The sequence below is a fragment of the Podarcis erhardii genome (assembly GCF_964252035.2).
Source record: "Podarcis erhardii genome assembly, chromosome: 4".
NCBI classification, from domain to species: Eukaryota; Metazoa; Chordata; class Lepidosauria; order Squamata; family Lacertidae; genus Podarcis; species Podarcis erhardii.
In genome coordinates this window covers 55,987,717-56,011,125 of record NC_138508.1, presented here as the reverse complement: position 1 = coordinate 56,011,125, position 23,409 = coordinate 55,987,717, and the positions used below count along the sequence as shown (strand labels likewise).

General features: G+C 40.9%; 1 protein-coding gene across 8 annotated transcripts in view; it reads left to right on the top strand.

Moving 5' to 3' along the window:
• Nucleotides 1-20,743, top strand: part of ERG (ETS transcription factor ERG) — a 113,383-nt gene extending 92,640 nt beyond the window's left edge. For 6 of the 8 annotated variants that reach the window (XM_081859888.1, XM_081859886.1, XM_081859887.1 and 3 more), the window contains 8 exons: nt 5,640-5,791; nt 10,337-10,540; nt 11,325-11,405; nt 14,439-14,510; nt 16,602-16,670; nt 17,295-17,351; nt 17,858-17,905; nt 18,822-20,743. In XM_081859888.1, coding sequence (XP_081716014.1) covers nt 5,640-5,791; nt 10,337-10,540; nt 11,325-11,405; nt 14,439-14,510; nt 16,602-16,670; nt 17,295-17,351; nt 17,858-17,905; nt 18,822-19,342 — 1,204 coding nt within the window. In that variant the 3' untranslated portion in view covers nt 19,343-20,743. The remainder of the gene's footprint in view (nt 1-5,639; nt 5,792-10,336; nt 10,541-11,324; nt 11,406-14,438; nt 14,511-16,601; nt 16,671-17,294; nt 17,352-17,857; nt 17,906-18,821) is intronic. The other 2 variants (XM_081859889.1, XM_081859891.1) reach the window with 2 other exon arrangements.
• Nucleotides 20,744-23,409: the final 2,666 nt, after the last annotated feature.

Below are 23,409 nucleotides of genomic sequence, written 5' to 3'. Positions count from 1 at the left end.
CCCTTCCCTGCTGCCTCCTTTACCAGGTAGACAGGCAAACAACACCAAAACTAGGAGATCCAATGCTTATTTAAATGTGGGTTCTCTACTAAAGGAGGCAGATGGAAGGTGGAATAAATAATATTCCCAAAGTGCTTTATAGAAAAGTGCCTTTATGCAGCTCAAATTATTGTAACATCCTAGTGCTGCTTGAGGGACGCGGGTGGCGCTGTGGGTAAAACCTCAGTGCCTAAGACTTTCTGATCGTAATGGTCGGCGGTTCGAATCCCCGCGGCGGGGTGAGCTCCCGTTGTTCGGTCCCAGCTGCTGCCCACCTAGCAGTTCGAAAGCACCCCTAAGTGCAAGTAGATAAATAGGGACCGCTTTATAGCAGGAAGGTAAACGGCGTTTCCGTGTGCTGTGCTGGTCCTGGCTCACCAGCTGCAGCTTCGTCACGCTGGCCACGTGACCCGGAAGTGTCTTTGGACGGCGCCGGCTCATGGCCTATAGAGCGAGGTGAGCACGCAACCCTAGAGTCGGACATGACTGGCCCGTACGGGCAGGGGTACCTTTACCTTTACCTTTAGTGCTGCTTGCAGAATGGCAAGTGGATTGAGGGAAAACAAATAACAGAAGGCTTAATATTCAGTGTATTGAACAAGAGTGCAACTTCTCTTTAGCTTTTTCTTAATTAGCTCCAAATTTTGTGTTTTTGTATTATGAGTCCATTTGTGGCTAACCTCCCATGCAGTCTGTTTTTCAAAATGATTTGCTGTGAAGAAGATTTGCATCAGCAGAGCACTTTTAAAATGAGGTTGTGAGACCAAGTGTGAGACCACACTTCCGCTTGCCTCGCTGTCCCCCCCCCCCCCGGGGAATGCCCGCTCTTTACCACTGAATTAAAGCAAACATCAATCAGTTTTTCAGCAGATTGATATTTGCCCCAATTCAGTGGTAAAGCGTGGGTTGTTTACCCAGGGAAAGCAGTGGGAGAAATGGAAAATGACTTGAACCCATGCCTAGAAAGCACAAGACAGGCAGGAAACCCATTGAACCCATGCTTTGTAGTCAAGGGACAAGCAAAAGTGTGGACAAGCCCCATATTTAATGTTGTTCCCATAGTGGGCTAAAGGAGCTGTAGACCAAACACCATTCAAAATTATATGCTATCTTTTTGCTTTGGGGCAGAAGCATGCATTTACAAACTTTAATAAAGAAAAATGCTTTGGTCAATTTCCACATATTAGAGTTATCCAAATGCAGCTTTAATCTTTATAAAATTACTTGTGTGCATTGGCTCTCATGACTGAAACAGACTAATTGCATTGGTATATTTCCAGGTCATTATCTGGGCTGTATGTTGGAATCTTTTGATTCTGCTGCCATGAGATTTTGGCCATAAATGCATCATGTTCTAGGTTACCAAAAGTTCATCAGTAATACAGGCTGATTTCATTGTGAGTGGCCCTCAAATTCCCATGATATTTTAAAATGTACACTTTACAAATGAAGCTGATATGGAATGTATAGTAAACTGATAAGTCCAGCTCTACGTACCATTAGGTACAGTGAGGCAACCACTTCACGTGATAGACACTTAGTGCCAGCAGGGGCAGCTCTTTCCCCCTATTGATCCCTCCTGAGCCTTCCCAACAGGTTGCAAGAGTAATTCCTCAGAAGAGGGCAAAGCATCAAAAACCCATAGACCATATTGTGAATTCAAATAAAATAAAATCAGCTCTAACCTCAGTTCTTGGTGGTTGGGAATGGCGGACATATTTGGCCTTATGGCAGAGGCAGTTTAGTAATACAAATTATGTTTGGTCTACCTACAGATATGAAAAAAAAAATGTTTCATTAAAGCAAATTCTGTGCATGTTCAGGGGTATGATGCATCTTACAGGCAGCAAAACGTCTTGGTAGGTCCTTAAAGCTTGAAAAATGTGAAGCTCTGGTGTAGCACAGTCTTCAAATATCCATGAGTTCTTATTTCAAGTAACAAATTCTCCAGACATTCAGAACCTTGGTTTGATGCCAGGTGTCTAATCATGGAGGAACTGTTCTAGTTTTATTCATGCAGCCTTTTGGTCTCAGTGGGCAAGCATAAGCTAGAAATTCAGGTGTTGGAGGGACCCCCAAGGAAAGCTGTTGGTTCAGGCATTTAATAGACCTACTAATGTTGGAATTGCCTCAAGGAAATGTGATTTGTTCTCAGCTGGTCATTCTTCTCAGTGGTCATTTGTTCTCAGTGGTCATTCTTCATGTAAGCAAGTACATCTCCAAGGATAACCTAGTTTAGCTGATATTTTGGTTCAGCTTAGCACAGAGAGTGTGGAATTGTGCTGGTTGGTTGATTCCATTTATATCTTGCTTTTTCTCAAATTATTTCTATATGGGATCCCCACCCCCATTTTATTATCACAACCATCCTATGTGGTAGGTTAGACTGGGAGATAGTGATTAACCTAAAGTCACCCTATGAGCTCTGTGTGTGAGTAGATATTTAAACCTGGACATTAATGCAGGTGTAGCCAAAGAGGTACCTTCCGGTTGTTTTGAACTCCAACTTCCATCAATCCACGGTAGCATAACAATAGTGAGATATGATGGGAGTTATAATCTAGCATCTGGAGGGCATTGCATTGGCTACCCAGCTTTTACCACTACACCACACTGACTCTTATGTGGTTCACACATCTCACACACACACACACGCACGCACGCGCGCGCGCACACACACACACACACACACACTTCTGCTTATGGGCAGCATGCTCTTGTTTTGGCAGCTTCAAACAACATGAGATTTCCTACTCTCAGAAGCAAGCATAGGAGGGCTGTGGCTTCCAGCTCACTCTTTATTTTATGGAACCACAAGCACAATGTGCTTACAAGTTCTCGAAATGAAATACAACTTGGGAAATGTAATCCATTGCCATTATAATAGAATTTCTATGAAATAATAAAAGGAAAACAAGAAAAAAATGGATTTAGAAACTTGTAGGCCAACTGGGAAGCTATTGTGGTTTTGGTATTGGTACCAGCATATCAGATTTCAGAATTCTCCCAGCACCAATATAATTGTAAATTAAGTATATAAGGAACATCATTTTGTAACTGCCAAGTTAGAGCTCCCACTCCCTCAGCCCTTTCTTCACTCTAACCTCATACACAAGAAATATTGAAGTGTCTGCTCTAATGGAGAAAGGATCATGTGTAGTAAAACTTAAACCAGCTGTTTCCCTCCATGCAAAAGCAAAGAGCAGTGCTGGTAATATTTATAGCTTGCCTGGCCTCCAGTGAGCCAGATGCTGACTGCCTTAATTTGCTATGATGGCCTTAAGGCACAAAGCAGCTGGAATGTGCAAAGGAATCAAGGAAAGAGGGAAGGGGGATGAGTGGACGGCCTTCATGTAACTTTATTATGGTGTCAAAAACATAGAGTACAATGTACTATATGTGCATCTTGATAAACACCCATCTCTCATTTATCTGAAGTTATTGCTACTTGTCTGTAGCATTTTGATGTGTCAAGTTGGGCAAGGCACAGGTACCATTTTTGACCAGAAACCAGCATACAAGGAAGAATGGATTCCAAAACATGTTGGGCTATAGTTTGGGCCCAGGGTTGTGAATGAATTACAGCTAGGCTTCGCTCTTTGCCAGGCACACTTCCCTGTAGATTGCTTTTCTGTTATTATCATCTATCCCTTGGCTATTCAGAAATCAAACAGATTTTCCTTAAACAAGCCTTTACCTTCCTGATATTTGTAAGCCACCGGCTACCTATATGTTAGGTTTTCATCTTGGTATGTTGGGTTCCAGTTGTGCCTTCCCTTGTTTAGCTCAGGACTTACAACATGCATCAAACTTCAAATATGCAAACCCTCTACAATGAGTTGATTCACACTTTTTTCTAGAAACAAAGTAATACCAGACTTCAAATAACAAAATCCACATACTCATGTTGGCAATGGTACAGGGCACATCCACATTTAAATGGCTAGGTTTCCTTATAATGAGCATGAATGTGGAGAGTCATGCTCTCCTCAACTTCTTCTGTGTCTATTTCAGGGAAATCAGGCCAATAAAAGAAAACACAAAATAAAGTGTGAATTGGCTCTAATGAGACTGGTATTGTCGTGCATAAAGTAAAAATAAGTGATTTGGCTGCATGTGAAATGAGGTATATCCATTTTGTCCATCTTTCCCCACACTTTTCTCTCTCACTACAGCTGAACTAAGTTCTCATGAGTTTCAGAGATCACAGCACAGGTGCTTATTTGCTTGGATGTTGGGGGGCAGGGGTTCAGATCTCCCACTGAACATGTGGGGTTCACTTTGCAGTCTCTGGGGCTGAGACCTCTACTAACTTGTCATTTTCCTCAGTTGATTATAAAGGTAAAATTCTTGAGCACATGCTTCTGGATTCCAGGGGAAAATGCTAATTTAGTCTTTTCTCTGTTTATATTCAGTTCAGAGACCCACCCTAGCAACTCCCAAGAAGTGTGCCAAATACTGATTGCTACCACTCAATCTTTTAAAGAGTACACTGAAAAGTGTTTATTGTACTTTTAATGCACGATTGCCCATGACAATAGGACAGACTGAAACTGATGATATATACTGCATTGTTGCAGGAAGAAGTTTATATCTTTTACATTCCATTGTTGTTGTTTTTCCAGAGGAAAGAAATAATGTAAATTTGTACAACAATCTAAAGCATGTTACTAGCAATACTTCTCTTTTAAATTATTCAAAATCATTTTTATTTACAAAAACACAGTAACCAGACTGCACTGTCCATTTGGGTCTCATCAACATTACCAGTATTGTTATTTAGCCCTTACCCTTTTTCTTGAGGAGGTGGGTGGGTAACAGTGATTTTAAATAAAAGTACTGCATGTTTGATATTTTTTTTTTAAATGGAATGTTGTCACATTTAATTCTGTTTCGACATATGGTGCCTTCCATGCTTGCAGTTTGCTCTAGAATTAATGTAATCTGCTTTCTTTGTTACTGTGAAAAACCCAAATGATATATACACTTTACCATTACTCCCATCTTTTTGAAGGCTTGGCTCATAAGCACTCAGTGTATGCATATCTCTGTATTGGTAGGAGTGGTGCATAACTGGAAATTCTTCCTCAAAAAGGCCAGCCATAGTACATCACTTTCAGGTAGCAAATATACCAAGACTTTGAGAAGAGCTGAGTGCATTAACTCTAGTCTGAAGTTTAGGCCAATTTGTCTCCTAACAGCATGCTATTTTTATGCCTGTTTTTATAATGTATTTATGCTGATTTGCAAATTTTTTGTGGTTTACTGATTTGTGCACCAGTGGAGAAAGACAGTATGCATATTTTTAGAAGTTCAAGCAATGCAGCAATGAGTGTCCATCAGGCCTAAATCATATGCCTTCAAATCCAAACTCCATTTCCATTTCCAAAAATAAAGTAATATGGAGTCAGATCCTCAAGTTTTTACAGATCCAGCCTCCACCAGCGGAAGGCATTTTAGTATCTAAAGTAGACTCCTGGAACAGCATTGCTTGACAGATAGATGAGAATTTCAGATCAGCATATAGCAAAAATCCTCTTTCACTTGTGAACCTACTTACTGAAAAGTATTATTCAGGAAATCTTAAATTGTTTCCTTAGGAATTCCCCTGACAACTGCAGTGTGGCAAAAGGAGGAAAGATGGCCAGCAACACAGAAAACGTTGGCATGAACTATGGAAGCTATATGGAAGAAAAGCACATCCCACCACCAAACATGACCACCAATGAACGGAGAGTTATTGTTCCAGCAGGTGAGAAGACGGATGTTTTTAAATAACCTTTTTAAACTGGGCCCACCCAGTCATTAAACACAGTCGGCCATTCAGCTTAAACACCTTTAGTTCCACACTGATTTCAGCAGGAGCTTGGTGTACATACTTAGGAATATATCAGTTGCAGGTTGCCCGGTGAGGTGGCACTGCAGCGTTATCTTCCTGGCCATTTCATTGGTTGTAGGGGTGTTGTTGTACGAAGATGGGAAGGGTTTGCTAGTTCATCCTGCAGTCTAGAATGGAAATCACTCAAGCCAAGATGATTGGTATTCATTCACATAGGTGTGTTTCAAAGTCATAAGTAATATATAATTATAGTAATTACTTTTTTACATTGTTTTGATGCTACATTTACACTGAAATCAATGTAAGTTACAAAAATCATGTAAATAGGTAATGTATGTAACCTGCATTAAATACTGGACAGTGAAGCAAATAGCGTAATATCTGGCAGAAACTGAACTGCAGCAGAATAGAAATAGCACTGATTGTGATGAATACAGTTTGGAAGGGAAATCACTGATGATACCCAGCTCAACCTCTCTTTCAAATCAGAACCAGTGAAGCTGGTGAAGGTCCTGTGTGAGTGTCTGGAGGCAGTTGGAGGATGGATGGCGGCTAACAGATTGAGATTGAATCCTGACAAGACAGAAGTACTGTTTCTGGGGGACAGGAGGCGGGCAGGTGTGGAGGATTCCCTGTTCCTGAACGGGGTAACTGTGCCCCTGAAGGACCAGGTGCGCAGCCTGGGAGTCATTTTGGACTCACAGCTGTCCATGGAGGCACAGGTTAAATCCGTGTCGAGGGCAGCTGTGTACCAGCTCCATCTGGTACGCAGGCTGAGACCCTATCTGCCTGCGGACTGCCTCGCCAGAGTGGTGCATGCTCTGCTTATCTCCCGCTTGGACTACTGCAATGCGCTCTACGTGGGGCTACCTTTGAAGGTGACCTGGAAACTACAACTAATCCAGAACGCAGCAGCCAGACTGGTGACTGGGAGCGGCCGCCGAGACCATATAACACTGGTCTTGAAAGACCTACATTGGCTCCCAGTACAATTTCCGAGTACAATTCAAAGTGCTGGTGCTGACCTTTAAACCCCTAAACGGCCTCGGTCCAGTATACCTCAAGGAGTGTCTCCACCCCCATCGTTCTACCCGGACAATGAGGTCCGGCACCGAGGGCCTTCTGGCGGTTCCCTCACTGCGAGAAGCCAAGTTACAGGGAACCAGGCAGAGGGCCTTCTTGGTAGTGGCGCCCTCCCTGTTGAACACCCTCCCACCAGATGTCAAAGAGAACAACAACTACCAGACTTTTAGAAGACATCTGAAGGCAGCCCTGTTTAGGGAAGCTTTTAATGTTTGATGTATCACAGTATTTCAATATTCTTTTGGAAGCCGCCCAGAGTGGCTGGGGAAGCCCAGCCAGATGGACGGGGTATAAATAATAAATTGTTGTTGTTGTTGTTGTTGTTGTTATTCTGACATCCCTATAAAGGGTACAGTAATCAAGTTATGGATCTCTGTGTGTGATCCAGCCCACAACTAAGCATATCTAGTCTTCTGTAGGATTTTGTGAGAATAGGCAGACCACATAAGCCTTATGGCAGAAGGAAAGAGACATGAACTGCCAGTTGGAATGAACTGAAGTTATTCCTTGGAGCTCTTCAGGATATCAATACCCCATCGAGTCCAGATATATATCAACTGAATTCAAGCCTCCATAACAGTAATTCTGCATTTTCATAAATAGGCAATTACATTTTTGATAAGCACAATATAAATTATTAGCTATACTGTGGCCAATTGTATCTTTTGTGGTAGAGCCCCTAAATATAAAGCAGTAATTAGTACACACACATATACCCGCTGGCAAAAGATGTACAAGTAAATGATAATCTAGGATGGCTGGTGTGTTAGATATGGATGGAGGAACTAGTGCTTTGTTGAATTTTTGTTGAATTTCTGGCATAAAAGTAGCTATTCCAGCTGATTATCACTGCTGGTGAACCTTGAACATCAAATGGGGTTGTTGATTCCTCTGTTTTATGCACATTTTGGAGAGTCAAAAACTAATCATAATATTCCCTTACCACTTGTGGTTTCCATTTGTATATGGGGCTAATCTTTAATGAAAAGAAGATTGACCTTTACTCATGCTACTCTAAAAGTAATATATATTCTACTTCTGCTGCATTGCTTAACTTTCCCACAGTTATATAGTGACATGAATCTATAGGAAAATTAGATGTGGCTAAAACAACAAGTTGAAATTCTGTCAGTTATTTGTCAAGCTACACACTTGTTGCATAATCTTCTACACATACTCAGATAAAGCCTTGCTAACAAACTGATTCAGTGGATGATAAAAATGTTCTGAAACAAGCCACAAAGCAGCAGCACTTCCCAAGCAATCTGGTCCAAAAATGGGCCATTGATACATTTCCCAGTCTCTGAACCGTGAGTGATCATAAATAGCTTTCTTCTATCCACATCTGTCTTAAATACATTTGGAAATTGATGTAAATGTTGTTCAGGGAGCAAGAGGTCTGTAGGCATAAACAGCTGTTTGCTGAGCTGCACAAGAAATATTTGAGCAAAGTCCTGCTATCTGACTGCCAGATGTTTTTCATTTATACACAGCCATTACAGATTGCAGGATGATGTGGCAAAGAAAAAAGAAAAAGGGGTGGGGGAGCGAGATTAATAGTTCACAGCTAAGCTGGGTCACTGTGCAGGGCCTGGTGTTCATATGTCTTGCTGGACCACTTCCATGAATTAGAAGAGAGTGACACTGAATTACTGTGGTTGCACTCGTGCCTGCAGAATTGGTTTCAGTGGAGGGCATTGGGTGACTATACCTCATTCTCTGGCTGTTAAGCTGAGGGGTACAGGAGAGGGTCCATTCTGTCCCCAGTGCTGCTCAATATCTGCATGATGCCATTGGGAGCAGTCAGTAGAGGATTTGGGGTGTGGTATCATCATAAGTCTGATGGCACCCAGCTCTGTTTCTCTGTATCACTCGATCAGGTGTGGCCATGCTTGGACACAGTGGTGGGCTGGATGAGGGCTAATGAGTTGAAGCTGAATCATAACAAGCTGGATGTTCTAGGAGTAGGTGGCTTTCATGCACTGGAATCAAGCAGTTTACCTGTTCTGGTCAAGGTTGCATTCTTCTTTAAAGAGCAGGGGTGTAGTTGGGGCTGCTCATTGAGCAATGGTTGACACTGGGGCAAGGGGGACTTGCTTGCAAAGGTCAGAAGATGATCTGACAGTGTCTGCACAGAAGATGATCACCAGTGTCTGAACAGACTTAAGACAAGTTTGCCAGGCTTCATATTCAGCAGGAAATGGATGACAGCCTTTTTGAGCTGTCAGGCGAAACTGATGAGACCAACAAGGTGTGGGGTGGGACACAGAAAGGTGGGAACCTGACAAGCCCATTAGATAGGCTGGGAAACTGGTGAATATATCTTCAAAAGAAGGAATGCAGTAGCGGAGGATTGGGCATCTGCTTTGGAACTAGTGGAGGCAAAAACTGAAGTCATTTTGGATCAAATTGTGGGGGCAATCAGTCTGAATTGCAGTTCTAAGAATTGTGATGGAAGACCTGTTAATGGCTTGGGATCAGTAGTCAAGAGATCAAGGGTAGAAAGTGTGCAAAAGAGGGAGTATCTTGACAATTTGCTTTCTGTTGTTAGCCGCTCTGAGCCCAGCTTCGGCTGGGGAAGGTGGGATATAAATTAATTTTATTATTATTATTATTATTATTATTATTATTATTATTACTGTAGGAGGACCACCAGCAACTGAACCCTGAATTCCATTTACTGTAGGGTGTGTGGACAGGAAAACAGCTGTGCACACCCAGTTCCTCAAAATTGAGAGGAGTGACTATTCCAATGACTTGGAATATTTGATGCTTCCCTGTCTGACCTGAATGGCAGATTCCTCCTAGCCATGGCATGCCTTGACTAAAGAGTACAAAGGGCTACAGTGGAAAGGGTAGTTAGTTCCACTTTAGCATAATGTCTTCTCATAATAAGCACTATTCAAGATACATGACGAGAAAAATGAATGCTCAGGCATGTTTTTGAAAGTGTGCCAAACACTCTGCCTCAGGCATTAGGTGCAATTTACATCCAACTGAATTCAGTAAAAGAGTTTCCATTGAGTTCAATGGGGATAGATGGCACACATCCAATTTTCGCCTAAGTTTTGGTTCCTTTTGCAAAGATTTATGCTTATACACAAAATTTTACCCCCTTTCCTCTCCCCAGGTGCCCTCTAAATCTCCTCTGGGTTTCCCCCCAATCATCCACATCAGATTTGGGAAGGGTAACAGAATGTGCATGGGGAGGGGAGGGGGTGAAATCATAAACCCTTGTGCTAATGGAACAATTGCATTGGATGCTACCCATTGTTCAGTAGTGCATTTGCTATGGGGGAGAAGCTCAGTCAATTTTGTAGCAGAACTCATTCTCCATAACATTAACACAATGAAACTTTCTGCTTTTCAAAACAGATCCCACATTATGGAGCACAGACCATGTACGCCAGTGGTTGGAATGGGCAGTCAAAGAATATGGCCTGCCAGATGTGGACATTGTGCTGTTTCAGAATATTGATGGGAAGGAATTGTGTAAGATGACCAAAGATGACTTCCAGAGGTTAACACCAAGCTATAATGCAGACATTCTTCTCTCACACTTACACTACCTCAGAGAGAGTAAGAACCTTTTCTTTGTTGATGGCTTCCCCTCCTCCCAAAAAAAGTTTTGTCCACTGCAATTTCTACTGTAATGCTTATTTCAGATTTCTCTTTCAAATGCTATGCTCACAGCGTTCTTTAAGCAGACTTCAAATCAGGGAAATTTTAACCATTTTAGATATTACAAGAAAACCAAAAATCATTTCAAACATAATCTATAATAAAAAATTGTAATGTTTTTTCTGGTCACATGCATTTCCCTTTTTCCATTACTGAAATGATCATTCTAAATGAGATTATATACATAATAATTTGAAAAGAAATTCTAGGCATGATTTTAAATGTGTGTGCACAAAGGAGCAGTATATAAGACTCTCGCAGAAATAGGGCTTGTATGATGTTAGGGTGAACAAAAGAGTCCCCTGAATATAGATAAAATTAAACTTATAAGCAGCATTCAAAGATGAGAGGAGGAGAAAGCGAATTTGTTATCTGTGGTATAGACAATGTTGCATAACTGAATTATAAAATGTCAAAGAACAATTTCTGTTTTTAAAAATCAGGCAGTGCAACACCAATATGACATTGTTTTTTCACAGACTTTCTAGTTGTCAGTATTTTCTACAATATTCTTAATTAAAGCCCTGCTTCCAGCATTATTATAAACCCACTCCCACAAAGAGCAGAATGAATTGATGTTAGGCTGACCAATAAACAATCCTATCAGGATAAAAGAAAATGGTTATTAAGATAATTCTGAATATATATTTTTAAAATTTTGGTGTTGCTTTTTGTTTTGTAGCTCCTCTTCCACATTTGACTTCAGATGATGTTGATAAGGCCTTACAAAACTCTCCACGGTTAATGCATGCTAGAAATACAGGTAATGCTGTCACGACTCCCCTCCCTATAGGCCATTTTTTTAAAGTTAAGGTTATCTATGTGACAAATGCATGCTAACTGTAAATTAAGAAAGAAAGGCAGGGTTTAAGAGTGTAATATGCTTCCTAGTATTGGTGGGAATTGCTTTCTCTCTCTCTTGCTCACACACACACACAAGCCATACACAGATAAACCATTTAGGCTCAGATACAGTAATTGATTTGGATGAAGCTCTTCATGAGTTCTCTTAGAAGGAAATATGGCCTCTGAGAAAGAGAATATTCATGTACCTACATCCTTTTTATGTGCATGAACACACACATGCAAGCACTCAGATAATACTCTCGCTATTGCTTCTCATCCCAAGAGTGAAACATAAAGATGAAGAAGAGCAGACACGTGTAGCTCAGCTGTGCCATTTCCTGTGGGAGATTGTATGCTTGGTCTCCCTTGCTTGGAAAAAAGCCCCCATAAAAAAGTAGCATGTTAGAGATAAGAGAGCACTAGCCTAGTCTGCTCCCTAATCTTCAAATTTTCTGTGTACGGGAGATCTCTATAAATCCATTATGCAACTGAACATCTTAATGAGAGAAGAGTGAAACAGGTCATCTGAACAAACAGCCATGGTGAACCTCTCAAGCATCTTTGAAAGCTTAGCCTGTATCCAAGTAGAGCATAATTTAAATGTAGGGATCTGCATTCAGTGTCTTTGATCAACTGGTGCAGGTCTGTGGGTTTGCTGTAGCAGGAGCAAATGTGTGCTGTATTGAGCTGCCCATCCAAAAGAGGGCTCTCTTGAATGTGGCACACCATGTACAGAATGCCCTTACTTAGGATGCCCACCTTGCAGCTGCACTGCCATCATTTCAGAGCCAGGTGAAAGTTGTTGTTTTTTAATTCTCCCAGGCCTTCTATGTATTTTCAGGCATTTGTGCCACTGTTAATTTTTGGAGGTTTTGGCTCCCTCAATTGTTATTTACTGATTCATTTTGTTGCATTGATGCTGTTTTTATTGATTTTTTTAATGATAAATCATTTTTTTGTAGCTGATTGATGGCCTTAGATGTTAAAATAAATTTATCTTGCAAGAAACACTGAACTCCTCAATTGCCTATATCCCAAAGGCTATAATGGAAGGAAAGTACAGGGAATCGTGCTACAGAGGAAGCTGCCTTATAGAGAGTCAGACCAGTGGTCCACCCAGCTCAGTCTTGTATATGCTGATGGGAGCAGCAGCTTCCCAGGGTTTCATATAATAAGTATTTCCCAAGCCTGCCTGGATTGAACCTGCAACCTTAAGAATACAAAGCAGATACTCTGCCACTGAGCTATGGCCCTTCAATGAGCTATGTTCATACTGATGTAAGGACGGGGAACAAGCACCAGGGAAGCAGCCCATTTCCCCACTCTTGCAGAAGACCAAGAAGCATGGAAGGAATAAGTGTTAGTCCTCCACCTTCTGTTCTCTTATCACTTGTATGCCTCATATAGAGGCAGATTGTGCCAGTTTTGTGGTTTGAGTTAGGTACCAGGCCACAATTTGGCCAGGATCTACTTTGTAGCTCAGCAGATCAGGTTATAACTTGGAGGGAAAGAAACTTCCCATTGGTTCTCTGTTTCTAGAAGTAAATTTGGTTCGTATGTGGGTTATAGGAAAGGAAACTAAAATCAAGCTCTTGAAATTGTGCATCAGAAGACAATGTAGATGTATGAAATTTCTGTATCTTTAATCTGATTAAATAAAAGTTTGGGATATCTATCTCATTATCATGCCTGGGGGTTTTGATGACTTATAGTGACCAGAAATAACAACTCTATAAGGAATAGAAAGTTTATTATTCTCTCTTGACAATGTTAGAAACTAATAGGGATTTTTCACTGTGATATTGTTCTTGTTACATCTATATCTTCCCTATCTTCCACAATGGAACTCAAGGCAATGTACGTACGGTTTCCCGATGATCCCACATCTAGGCACTAATTAATATGCTTGATACAATTTTAAATAAATTGATATCACAATCCCCCTCTTTTGCTGTACACAAATATCTCCTTAGAACAGACATGATGTACCATTCGCCTCACTGTATCTTTTTTTAAGACTCAGCTACACATACCCCTGATTTTTTAAAGTAATATGGGAAGCAAGCCCTGTTGTGCACTGCTGTTCTGTACTTCTGTTTTGTTATTAAATTTGTTGTTTTGTGGTTTTATTTTATAATCATAATTGCACACTGTACCTTTTTTAATTGTGATATATTTGTAACCTGCCCTTGGGACCATTTGACGAAGAGTGGGCTATGAGAACATATACATATGGGTTTTCCAGTATCCCTCTTTGTTCATTTTATTTATTCAGTTTATAGCTCACTTTTCCTCCAAAAAGTTATGAGTACTGTATGTGATTCTTTCCCACTCCTCCTTTTTTATTTGAATCTGGGTCTCCATGGTCCTAGTCCAAAACTGAAACCACTACACTGTACATTCTACGTGTAAAAGGAATAGTTAGGAGCTTGTATGTTCCTTCCAACTCTACTTTCTTGCTGTTCACCTATTAGAATATTAATTTATCCAAGTCCATTTGACCCTGAAAAAAGTTTACCTTGGGTACAGCAGTTGTATGTATTAAGTGATGGTTCTGTGGCTATATATGCCTTACCAGGCTTCCTCATTCTCCCTGAGAATAACCAGCTCATAGTGAGTTACTTCATGCAATAACTAGGGATATGCAGGGTGGAGGAAATAATTGATATGCCTGATAATCCTAACACTGACTTACACAAAGACTGAATAAAAAACAAAACAAAACAAAAAAAGCTTCTAATTAAATCAGTTGAAATGTTACTACAGTGTCTTCTAATTGAAAAATAAGAATATTTTTCTTTCAATGTACTGTCCTGACTTCAGCTGAATTACCTGATAGATCAGATGTTTTATCATAGTCCAACTCCAATGCACATATAGTCATAAGTTTTGTTCCAATACATATTGAAATGCAAAGTTATCCTTATTTCTGTTTTATTCTTGTATCTAGGAGGTGCAGCTTTTATCTTCCCAAACACTTCAGTTTACCCTGAAACTGCACAAAGAATTACCACCAGGCCAGGTATGCAAATACACCATCTTATTTTCTCTGTCTGTCTGTCTTTCTCTCTTTTTAAAGTGCTACAGTCTGGCTGGCTGTTCTTATTATCTTGCTCTTTCCTCTTACACAGAAAACTAGTAGTAGTTATAAGACAAATATAATTGTATAGAAGATGCCTCAAATATAAGTGTTTGGGCATCTGATTAAGCATGAAATGCTGTTATCTGTGGACAGGAGGCAGAGGTGCACAAACAAACCCCACCCCTGGTGTCTCCATGCATGTTGGCCACTTATGGTCAGTTTTTACTAAACAGGGAGGTTCTGCGGGAGGTGCTTACTCACATGAGTATAATATCTGGCCCAATCAGGGACTGGTTCCCAATCATGCAGAAAGTTTTATTTTAAGGTTTGAGTTAAAATAGCCACAGGTGTTGGATAGCCCAAGGCCATGAAAACACTAGACAGGAATAGGAGAATGTGATATGCACTGTTTGTAAACTTTTGTGCAAGTGCTGGGGGAGGGGATCCATCTCCAATCTAGCAAGTGCTATCATACTACCAACCTTACTGTATGCTTGTGAAACATGGACCACTTATAAACACCATTTCCAACTGCTTGAAAGATTCCATCAATGGTGTCTCAGAAAAATTTTACATATCACTTGGGAAGAAGAGTTTGGATTTGATATCCCACTTTATCACTATCCTAAGGAGTCTCAAAGCGGCTAACAATCTCCTTTCCCTTCCTCCCCTACAACAAACACTCTGTGAGGTGAGTGGGGCTGAGAGACTTCAAAGAAGTGTGACTGGCCCAAGGTCACCCAGCAGCTGCAGGTGGAGGAGTGGAGACGCCAACCTGGTTCACCAAATGACGAGTCTACCGCTCTTAACCACTACACCACACTGGCTCTCTAAGACAGGTGAACTAATGCCAGTGTAGTGGAAGAAGCAAAAATCACCAGTGTCGAAGCAGTAATTCTTCAATATCAACTTCATTGGACTGGCCATGTTGTTTGGATGCCTGATTATCGTCTTCCAAAGCAACTACTCTATTCTGAACTTAAAAATGGAAAACATAATGCTGGTGGTCAACAAGAGGTTTAAAGACTCTCTCAAAGCAATTTTTTAAAAATGTAGTGTAAACACTGGCAATTGGGAAACACTGGTCTGTGAGTGCTCCAATTGGGTTTTCTTTACCAAAGGTGTCATGGACTTTGAAGATGCTCAAATTCAGGGCGAAAAGGAGAAACATGCTAAGAAGAAGGCATGCTTGGCAAACCTTCATCTTGATCTTCTGCCCAGAACCCTATGTCCCCACTGTGGAAGAACGTGTGGATCCAGAATTGGTCTCCACAGTCATTTACGGACTCATTATTAAGACCGTGTTCATAGAAAACAATCTTACTCGGCTATGAGTGATCACCAAAGAAGAAGAAGAATGTCTTTAGTTGCTGCAAGAAATTATACCATGCAAATCTATACATGTTTTTAATGTAGGAAAGAAAGGAAGAAAAGATTCATAGTTGTCTATCTGGTGGCAATTGCATGTTTTTAATTCATAACTGTGAGCAAGATGTGTGTGCACATAAAGAATTTTGAAGCTTCTTAAGAATAGCATAGGAGCCAACTCCTAGGGGCTGAGAGGGCTTTGTCCCTCCCCTCCCCATAAAAGGCGATGGGCATTACCATTCAAATGGTGTGCATGCACCATGGCATATGATTATGTGGGGGAGGCCTTACCTGCCCCCCCCCCAGTATTTCATTCAAGGTGGCACCCCTGGGACATAGATACAGCTCCCTAAATATTGATACCCATCATTCCCAACTATGAACCAGGCTGACTGGGACTTCTGGAAATTAGAACTGGAATCCAACAACATCTGGAGGGCCACTGATTCCGCATATGAAATTATTTTGCAGAGTGGCGATTAGACAGAACATTGCAGGAGTGATTTTGATTTTAGATTTCCTGCAGTGCAGCTATCAACCATGTTGAATAGTGTGTCATCAGGAAAATTACTTATTTCAGAAACAATCATACATGGAGAAATTTGACCTTTGATATGTTATTTCTAGCTCACATATATTTGAGATAATTTCTTTTTTACACAGATATACCTTATGAACAGGCCAGGAGGTCAGCCTGGACAAGTCACAGTCATCCTGCTCCCCAGTCAAAAGGTAAAGTATCTTCTTTTTCTTTCATAACAGATAACATTGCCGGGAAATGCCATAGCTGCTTCAGAAGAATTTGATTCTGACAATTAAATTTCAGGTGCAAACCAGCTTATTGAAGACCTTATATAAACAGGTTCAAATCATAGTTCATTTGTTGCTGTTTGGACTGGTCTGATTAGAGAAGTAAATATCCATAGCAATTATGGATATTTAGCATCCAGAGTATAATAACTGTGAATAGTATAACTGTGAATAGGGATGTGATTTCATATACTATACCTGGGTATTTACTGTTTGTTTGATCTTCATCTGATCCTGGTCCGTACCTTCCATGACTTTGCAGCTGCTTCATTTTAGTATACTATGTCTTCAGAAAACTTCATAGTTGTTTTTGTATCATATTATGTGAGGTGTGTGTGTGTGAGAGAGAGAGAGGGAGAGACCGTCTGAAATGCTGAGTAGGGCAAAAGCAGGGACAAGTTGGATAGTTGGAGGGGTGGGGGAGTCGATAGGGAATACAGTTACAAAACATTGGGATTTCAGCTTTCGTGATAGGGACTCAGGCTCTACAGACAAAAGCCACTCACTGCCTTGATCTGGGCACTTAGTTGTGTTTTTTCCCCCTAGCAGCCCAAGCATCATCTTCAACAGTGCCCAAAACAGAAGACCAGCGCCCTCAGTTAGGTATGTCTACCTGCAGCTATTCTCCACTGGTATAAATCCCCTAAAGGGGCCATTCTGGGGTGTGGGGAGGGATGGGACAGGGCAAAAAGAGACTTATACCTATTCCAAACCACTTTCAGCTCAGTCACATGACCTAGCACACAGTATAAGGCAAACTCCTCCAAGTTCCATCTGAACATAGTTTAGAATGGGGTAACTTGAGCTTTCTTATAAGTTACACCAACTTTCTTTAGATAAGATTGTTCTGGCAGGTGCAGCTCTATCAATCATAGGCAGTCAACATAATTCAAGATTAGTTTTGCATTGTAATATAGTTTAAAATAAAGATCTGTGTAGCATTTATTTCTTTTAATCAATATAAAATCCCTTATTTTTGCAAAATATACCAAAGCTGTTTAGCCAGATTCTGATTATACACATTACTGTATAACCTATATTTGAAAAAGCTGTCTTAATATCTTTACAGCATTTTGGTTCATGTCTCTCTCTTTTTAACCTTTCTCTAGATCCCTACCAAATTCTTGGCCCAACCAGCAGCCGTCTTGCAAATCCAGGTAGGAAAAACAGTACTGCATTAGGATCTAGGATTTTTTTATCTAAAAAAAAAATTATCTAAAAAATTCATATAGTAAAGCCCATGGAAATTTATTGCACACTTAACACCAGCATGGTAGAAATACATCAGGGATGTGAAACCTTTGGCCCTTCAGATGCTGTTGGACTCCAGCTCCTATCAGTCAACTGCAAAGGATGATGGGAAGTATAGGCAAGCTACATCTGGAAGGCTACAGACTCTACATTCCTAAAACAGATATTGTACTCTTCTTTCTTTCCTTTTTAAACACCATTAGATCCTCACAACGTATTACATCATCGTAGAAACATTACATATTGTTACTGATAGATGAAGATGGCATTGTCAAAATCATGAGTGACCTTAATTAACTGGCTAACAGGAGCAAATAGGGAAATAGAGGCATCTAAGAAGGTCATCACCACAACTAACCCATCCATGTCACTGATTGAAAGAGGTTGAGAAAAAGAAGTAGACTCATATAAGCAGTAATTTGGTGCCTTAGATCATTAAAAGCTAATGACAACAACCAAACCTAATTGTATCTTGCACTGGTAAGAGATGCTAAGCAACCCTAACACTATTGTCATTATTGTCATTATTGTTGTTGTTGTTGTTGTTGTTGTTGTTGTTGTTGTTCTATTAAATGATAGTGATTGGCTGTGTTAATCTTACTGTGCAAAATTTGTTCAGATTTCTCTGGTCTTCATAAGTAAAGAAAACAGTATATTATAACATGGACTACAGAACCTGATTAAATGTTCCAGTTTGATTTTGGTAGATAAGCAGTCCTTCAAATACTTTCTCACCAAAATCTGGCACAGCTGAAAATACAAAGCTAAATATTTTCCAGTCATTACTCAATTCATTTTTCCTATTTTTCCTCCTGCCCACAGGAAGTGGGCAGATACAGCTATGGCAGTTCTTGCTGGAGCTTCTGTCAGATAGCTCCAATTCCAATTGTATCACCTGGGAGGGTACAAATGGAGAGTTCAAGATGACTGACCCTGATGAAGTAGCCCGACGCTGGGGGGAGAGGAAGAGCAAACCCAACATGAACTATGACAAGCTCAGCCGTGCTCTCCGTTACTACTACGACAAAAATATAATGACTAAAGTCCATGGTAAGCGTTATGCCTACAAGTTTGACTTCCATGGGATTGCTCAAGCTCTCCAGCCACATCCTCCAGAATCATCCATGTACAAATATCCATCAGACCTTCCCTACATGAGCTCCTACCATGCACATCCCCAGAAAATGAACTTTGTTGCTCCCCATGCTCCAGCTTTGCCCGTCACTTCCTCCAACTTTTTTGCCGGACCCACTCCATACTGGAATTCACCAGCTGGAAGTATCTATCCTAACACTAGGCTCCCGGCCACCCACATGCCTTCTCACCTTGGCACTTACTACTAAAGGAAGAAACAAAATAAGACGAGGACATTTCTCCAAGGAATACAATGAATTGTAATGAATTTTATTGGAGGATATGAGCAAAAAGTGCCTAAAAGACATGACAAGGTTGACTGGGACCGAAAAATGCCATATACAAATGCTTAAAAAAAAAAAAGGATTACAGGAGAGTATTAAAGAAATTTAAAGATGCTATTATGTAAATTGTATGTTGACATTGAACTTACACATCAAACAATGAAATACTGTTCTAGGTAGAAAAGTATGTAATGACAAACTATAAAATGGGTTTCAGGAAAAGTTTATAAGCTTTTACGTCACGATTGATATGCTAATGCATATTGGGACTCTACTACAGCAATATAAGGATAATTCTGTTACAGACTAGGATACTACCTGCATTTTAAAAAACAAAACAAAACAAAAACAAACCTACAGAACAGTGTCATAAATATTTGTTTCTCAGTGCAGCAGTTTCAGCTGGGATGAACTTAAATACATTCCATTATTAAGAGGGAGGGATCAGCTATTTCAAAACTGTGAAGACAATGCAAGCTTTACGATTCCTTGACAGTGTTAAAGAGCTCTGAGCCAAATATTGGGACTGAGAATGTGCTGAAGGGCAAGTGTGTGACTGTAGACAAAAGGGCACAACACACCAGGAAGTCCTCTAGTGCAAGTTCTACTAAAATGAACTGGACCTGCACAAGAGCCCCTGGGTCGGATACATGAAGTGGAAAGGGGTAAGAGAAGGGAAGAGTCATAAGAGTGAAGGAGAAGACATTTCCTGTAGATATAGGGGAAACTGAAAACTGGACAGTGTTTGAACTATGAAGAATTACTTGTTTGGACTTGAGAAATATTCTGTTGACTATTATGCCATTTCCAGTATTATCAAAGAAAAGACTTGATTTTTTAATTAAGTCTAAGAAGGGGAAAGTTGTAGTATCAGAGTATGCATCTCTTTATAAAAATGTAAAACTGGAATTGTCTGATATTTAAAAGTGACGCTTAGGACCTCATTCTTATAAAGGGAATTTGTTTTCTACTGGTTGAAGGTAAGAGACAATCCCCAGTTGCCAAAGTCTGAAATCATATAGATATTTTTGTTAGGCAGCGCCAGTTTTTCTTTTCCGAGTCGCGAACGCTGTGCGTTTGTCAGAATGAAATATACAAGTCAACGTTATTTTTTTTCTTTTTATATAATAATTATATAACTTATGCATTTATACACTACGAGTTGATCTCGGCCAACCAAAGACACAGAAAGGGACAATCAGAAATATTGTGGCCTTGAATTTTAACTCTGTATGCTTCATGTTTACATTATGAACTTAACTAGTACTTAGAAAGCAGAATGTATGTAATAAAATAAGCTTGGCCTAGCATGGCAATTCAGATTGACACTGTATTCTGCATTTTTGTGACTTTGGTGCCAGCTATGTTTTGTTCAAAATGCCATTTCCTTTTTTATTATCTTCAAAAGTGTTATAAATGTGGGCAGTCTTGGAAAAGCTAAATATATGCACATACTAAAGGATAAAGAAAAGGGGACACATTACTGCATCGGCCTGAATATAAGCCTCACTCCCCCTCCCACCCAATTCTGACTGTGAAAAGTTAAAGTGCATCTTAAATCCATGACCTTACAAAAATTGGCTCCTTTTGGGCTGCTCGTCCCTCTGCCACCGCCCGCCTCTCACAAGGGCAGGCACAGGAGCCGCGGTTGAGAGAGATGCTGTGCTGCACTGTGCCTCTCCCAACCACGGCTCCTATGCCTCATCTTGCGTGCGGCAGAGGCGGCGGCGGAGGGAAAAGCGGCCCAAAAGGAGCCCTTTCGGGCTGCTCCTTCCTCCTCCGCCACCTTTGCCACTATCAGAGGTGGCGGAGGAGGAACAAGCAACCTGAAAGCAGCCCTTTGGGGCTGCTTGTTCTTCCTCCTCCTCCGCTGCTGCCACCACCAGGTTTGTGGTGTGGTGAACTGGCTTATACCCAAGACAGTAAGTTTTCCCAGTTTTTTGTGCTAAAATTAGGTGCCTCGGCTTATGTTTGGGTCGGCTTATACTCGAGTATATACAGTAATTTGCTTGTGGAAAAGAGATATATACCAGCACATTCATTTTTGGAAGTGGAGCTCTAAAGATCCTCTTGTGTTTCCTTCCTTCAGACTGCTTTGTTATATTGTTCCCTTTTGGAGTCCTATAAAAGAACTTTATGCCTCTCCTCCTGGCCATATTCATGGCCAGAGTTCCATTTCATTCTGCTGCCATCGCTCTAGCCTTGCAACGGGTTCCTCCCACTGCCAAGCATGCAAGCTGCCACAGCCATCTGTTATATGGAGTTTCTAAGAGCCCATATAGAGTCCTTTTGTAGGTTCTCTATTGGTAGGAGAAAATAACAGGGGCCAACCAGAGCATATTGAGAAGCAAAGCAGCTGGTAAGCATGATCTTTATTAAACTGTTGCAACAGGGTCCCCCGCTCACCCCACACAGGGAGGGAGTAGAGGAACCCCAAACATTGGTGTGCATGCTCATATATAGACATTTGAAAATTGCCTCCCCTGTAGCTCAAGACCACCCCCCAAAACATCATACATACATCACTGAAGGGGCGGTCTACAGGAAAAAACCTGTGTGCCAGGATACCTGATAATGGTCACTGATTGCTTTTACCTGGGCATCCTGGCCATACTTTTGTGATGGTAAATACTCAGTTCCTGAATCCAGGTCACAGGCTCACCATATTCATACACAGATCACATATGCCCTTAAGACAGCTTTTGTGAGCAAAGAGACAATGGGGAGGCTTTCCCATTTCCTTCTTCCTTGCAGAGAAACATTTGAGGTCAATTTCGGAGAGCCAAAATGGTTTCAGGATTGCTCTCCTGTACTATTTCAGACACATAGTTTATATACTTATGTATGTGTTTGCCTTGTAAATTTATGAACATATGATTTATATATATGAGATCTTAGAATTCCTATAACACGTACCATTGGACATCTTCTGTCAGACCTTGTAGAATGGGCAGCTGGAAGATGCATCAAGCTGAACACTGAGAAACAGGGACTGCAGGGTAAAGGTACGAGAGTTGAGGAAAAGCTTTGAGGCTGATGAAGGGGAAGAAAAGGGAGGACTCGCAAAAGCTGTCTGCAACATCATTTGTTTTAGGTTGTTAATAAACCTTTGGCTACTATCACCCTCAGAACATATTTTCATTGCTGCTTGTCCTACACTGTACTGTGCCTGTCTCATTTATTTTGATGATGCATCTCATAACTTTGCTACTATCGCTTTGAAGCTGATCATGTTTGAGAGTGAATCTCCAATCAAATTAAATTTGGAGTCAGGGCTGTTATCAGGAGTCAGCATTGTCATGGCCATACTGGGATCCACTACTGAGCTCTAGAAACCATCCCCTGACAAGCATTGCTGCTGCTACTTCTGACTTTTACTGTATGTTCACCTGCCCCCTCCAGGTGTGCAAGCAGTGATGAGAACAAGGAAGAGGAGGAACATTAAATGTCTCCAAGAAAATACTTAGGCTAGAGCACCATATTGCCCCAAATATAAGCCACATCCCCCCCCCCCAATTCCGATTGTGAAAAGTTAAAGTGTAATAGTAATGTTGTTTAGTCATTTAGTCATGTCTGACTCTTCGTGACCCCATGGACCAGAGCACGCCAGGCACTTCTGTCTTCCACTGCCTCCTGCAGTTTGGTCACACTCATGTTTGTAGCTTCGAAGACACTGTCCAACCATCTCGTCCTCTGTCGTCCCCTTCTCCTTGTGCCCTCCATCTTTCCCAACATCAGGGTCTTTTCCAGGGAGTCTTCTCTTCTCATGAGGTGGCCAAAGTATTGGAGCCTCAGCTTCACGATCTGTCCTTCCAGTGAGCACTCAGGGCTGATTTCCTTAAGAATGGATAGGTTTGATCTTCTTGCAGTCCATGGGACTCTCAAGAGTCTCCTCCAGCACCATAATTCAAAAGCATCAATTCTTTGGCGATCAGCCTTCTTTATGGTCCATCTCTCACTTCCATACATCACTACTGGGAAAACCATAGCTT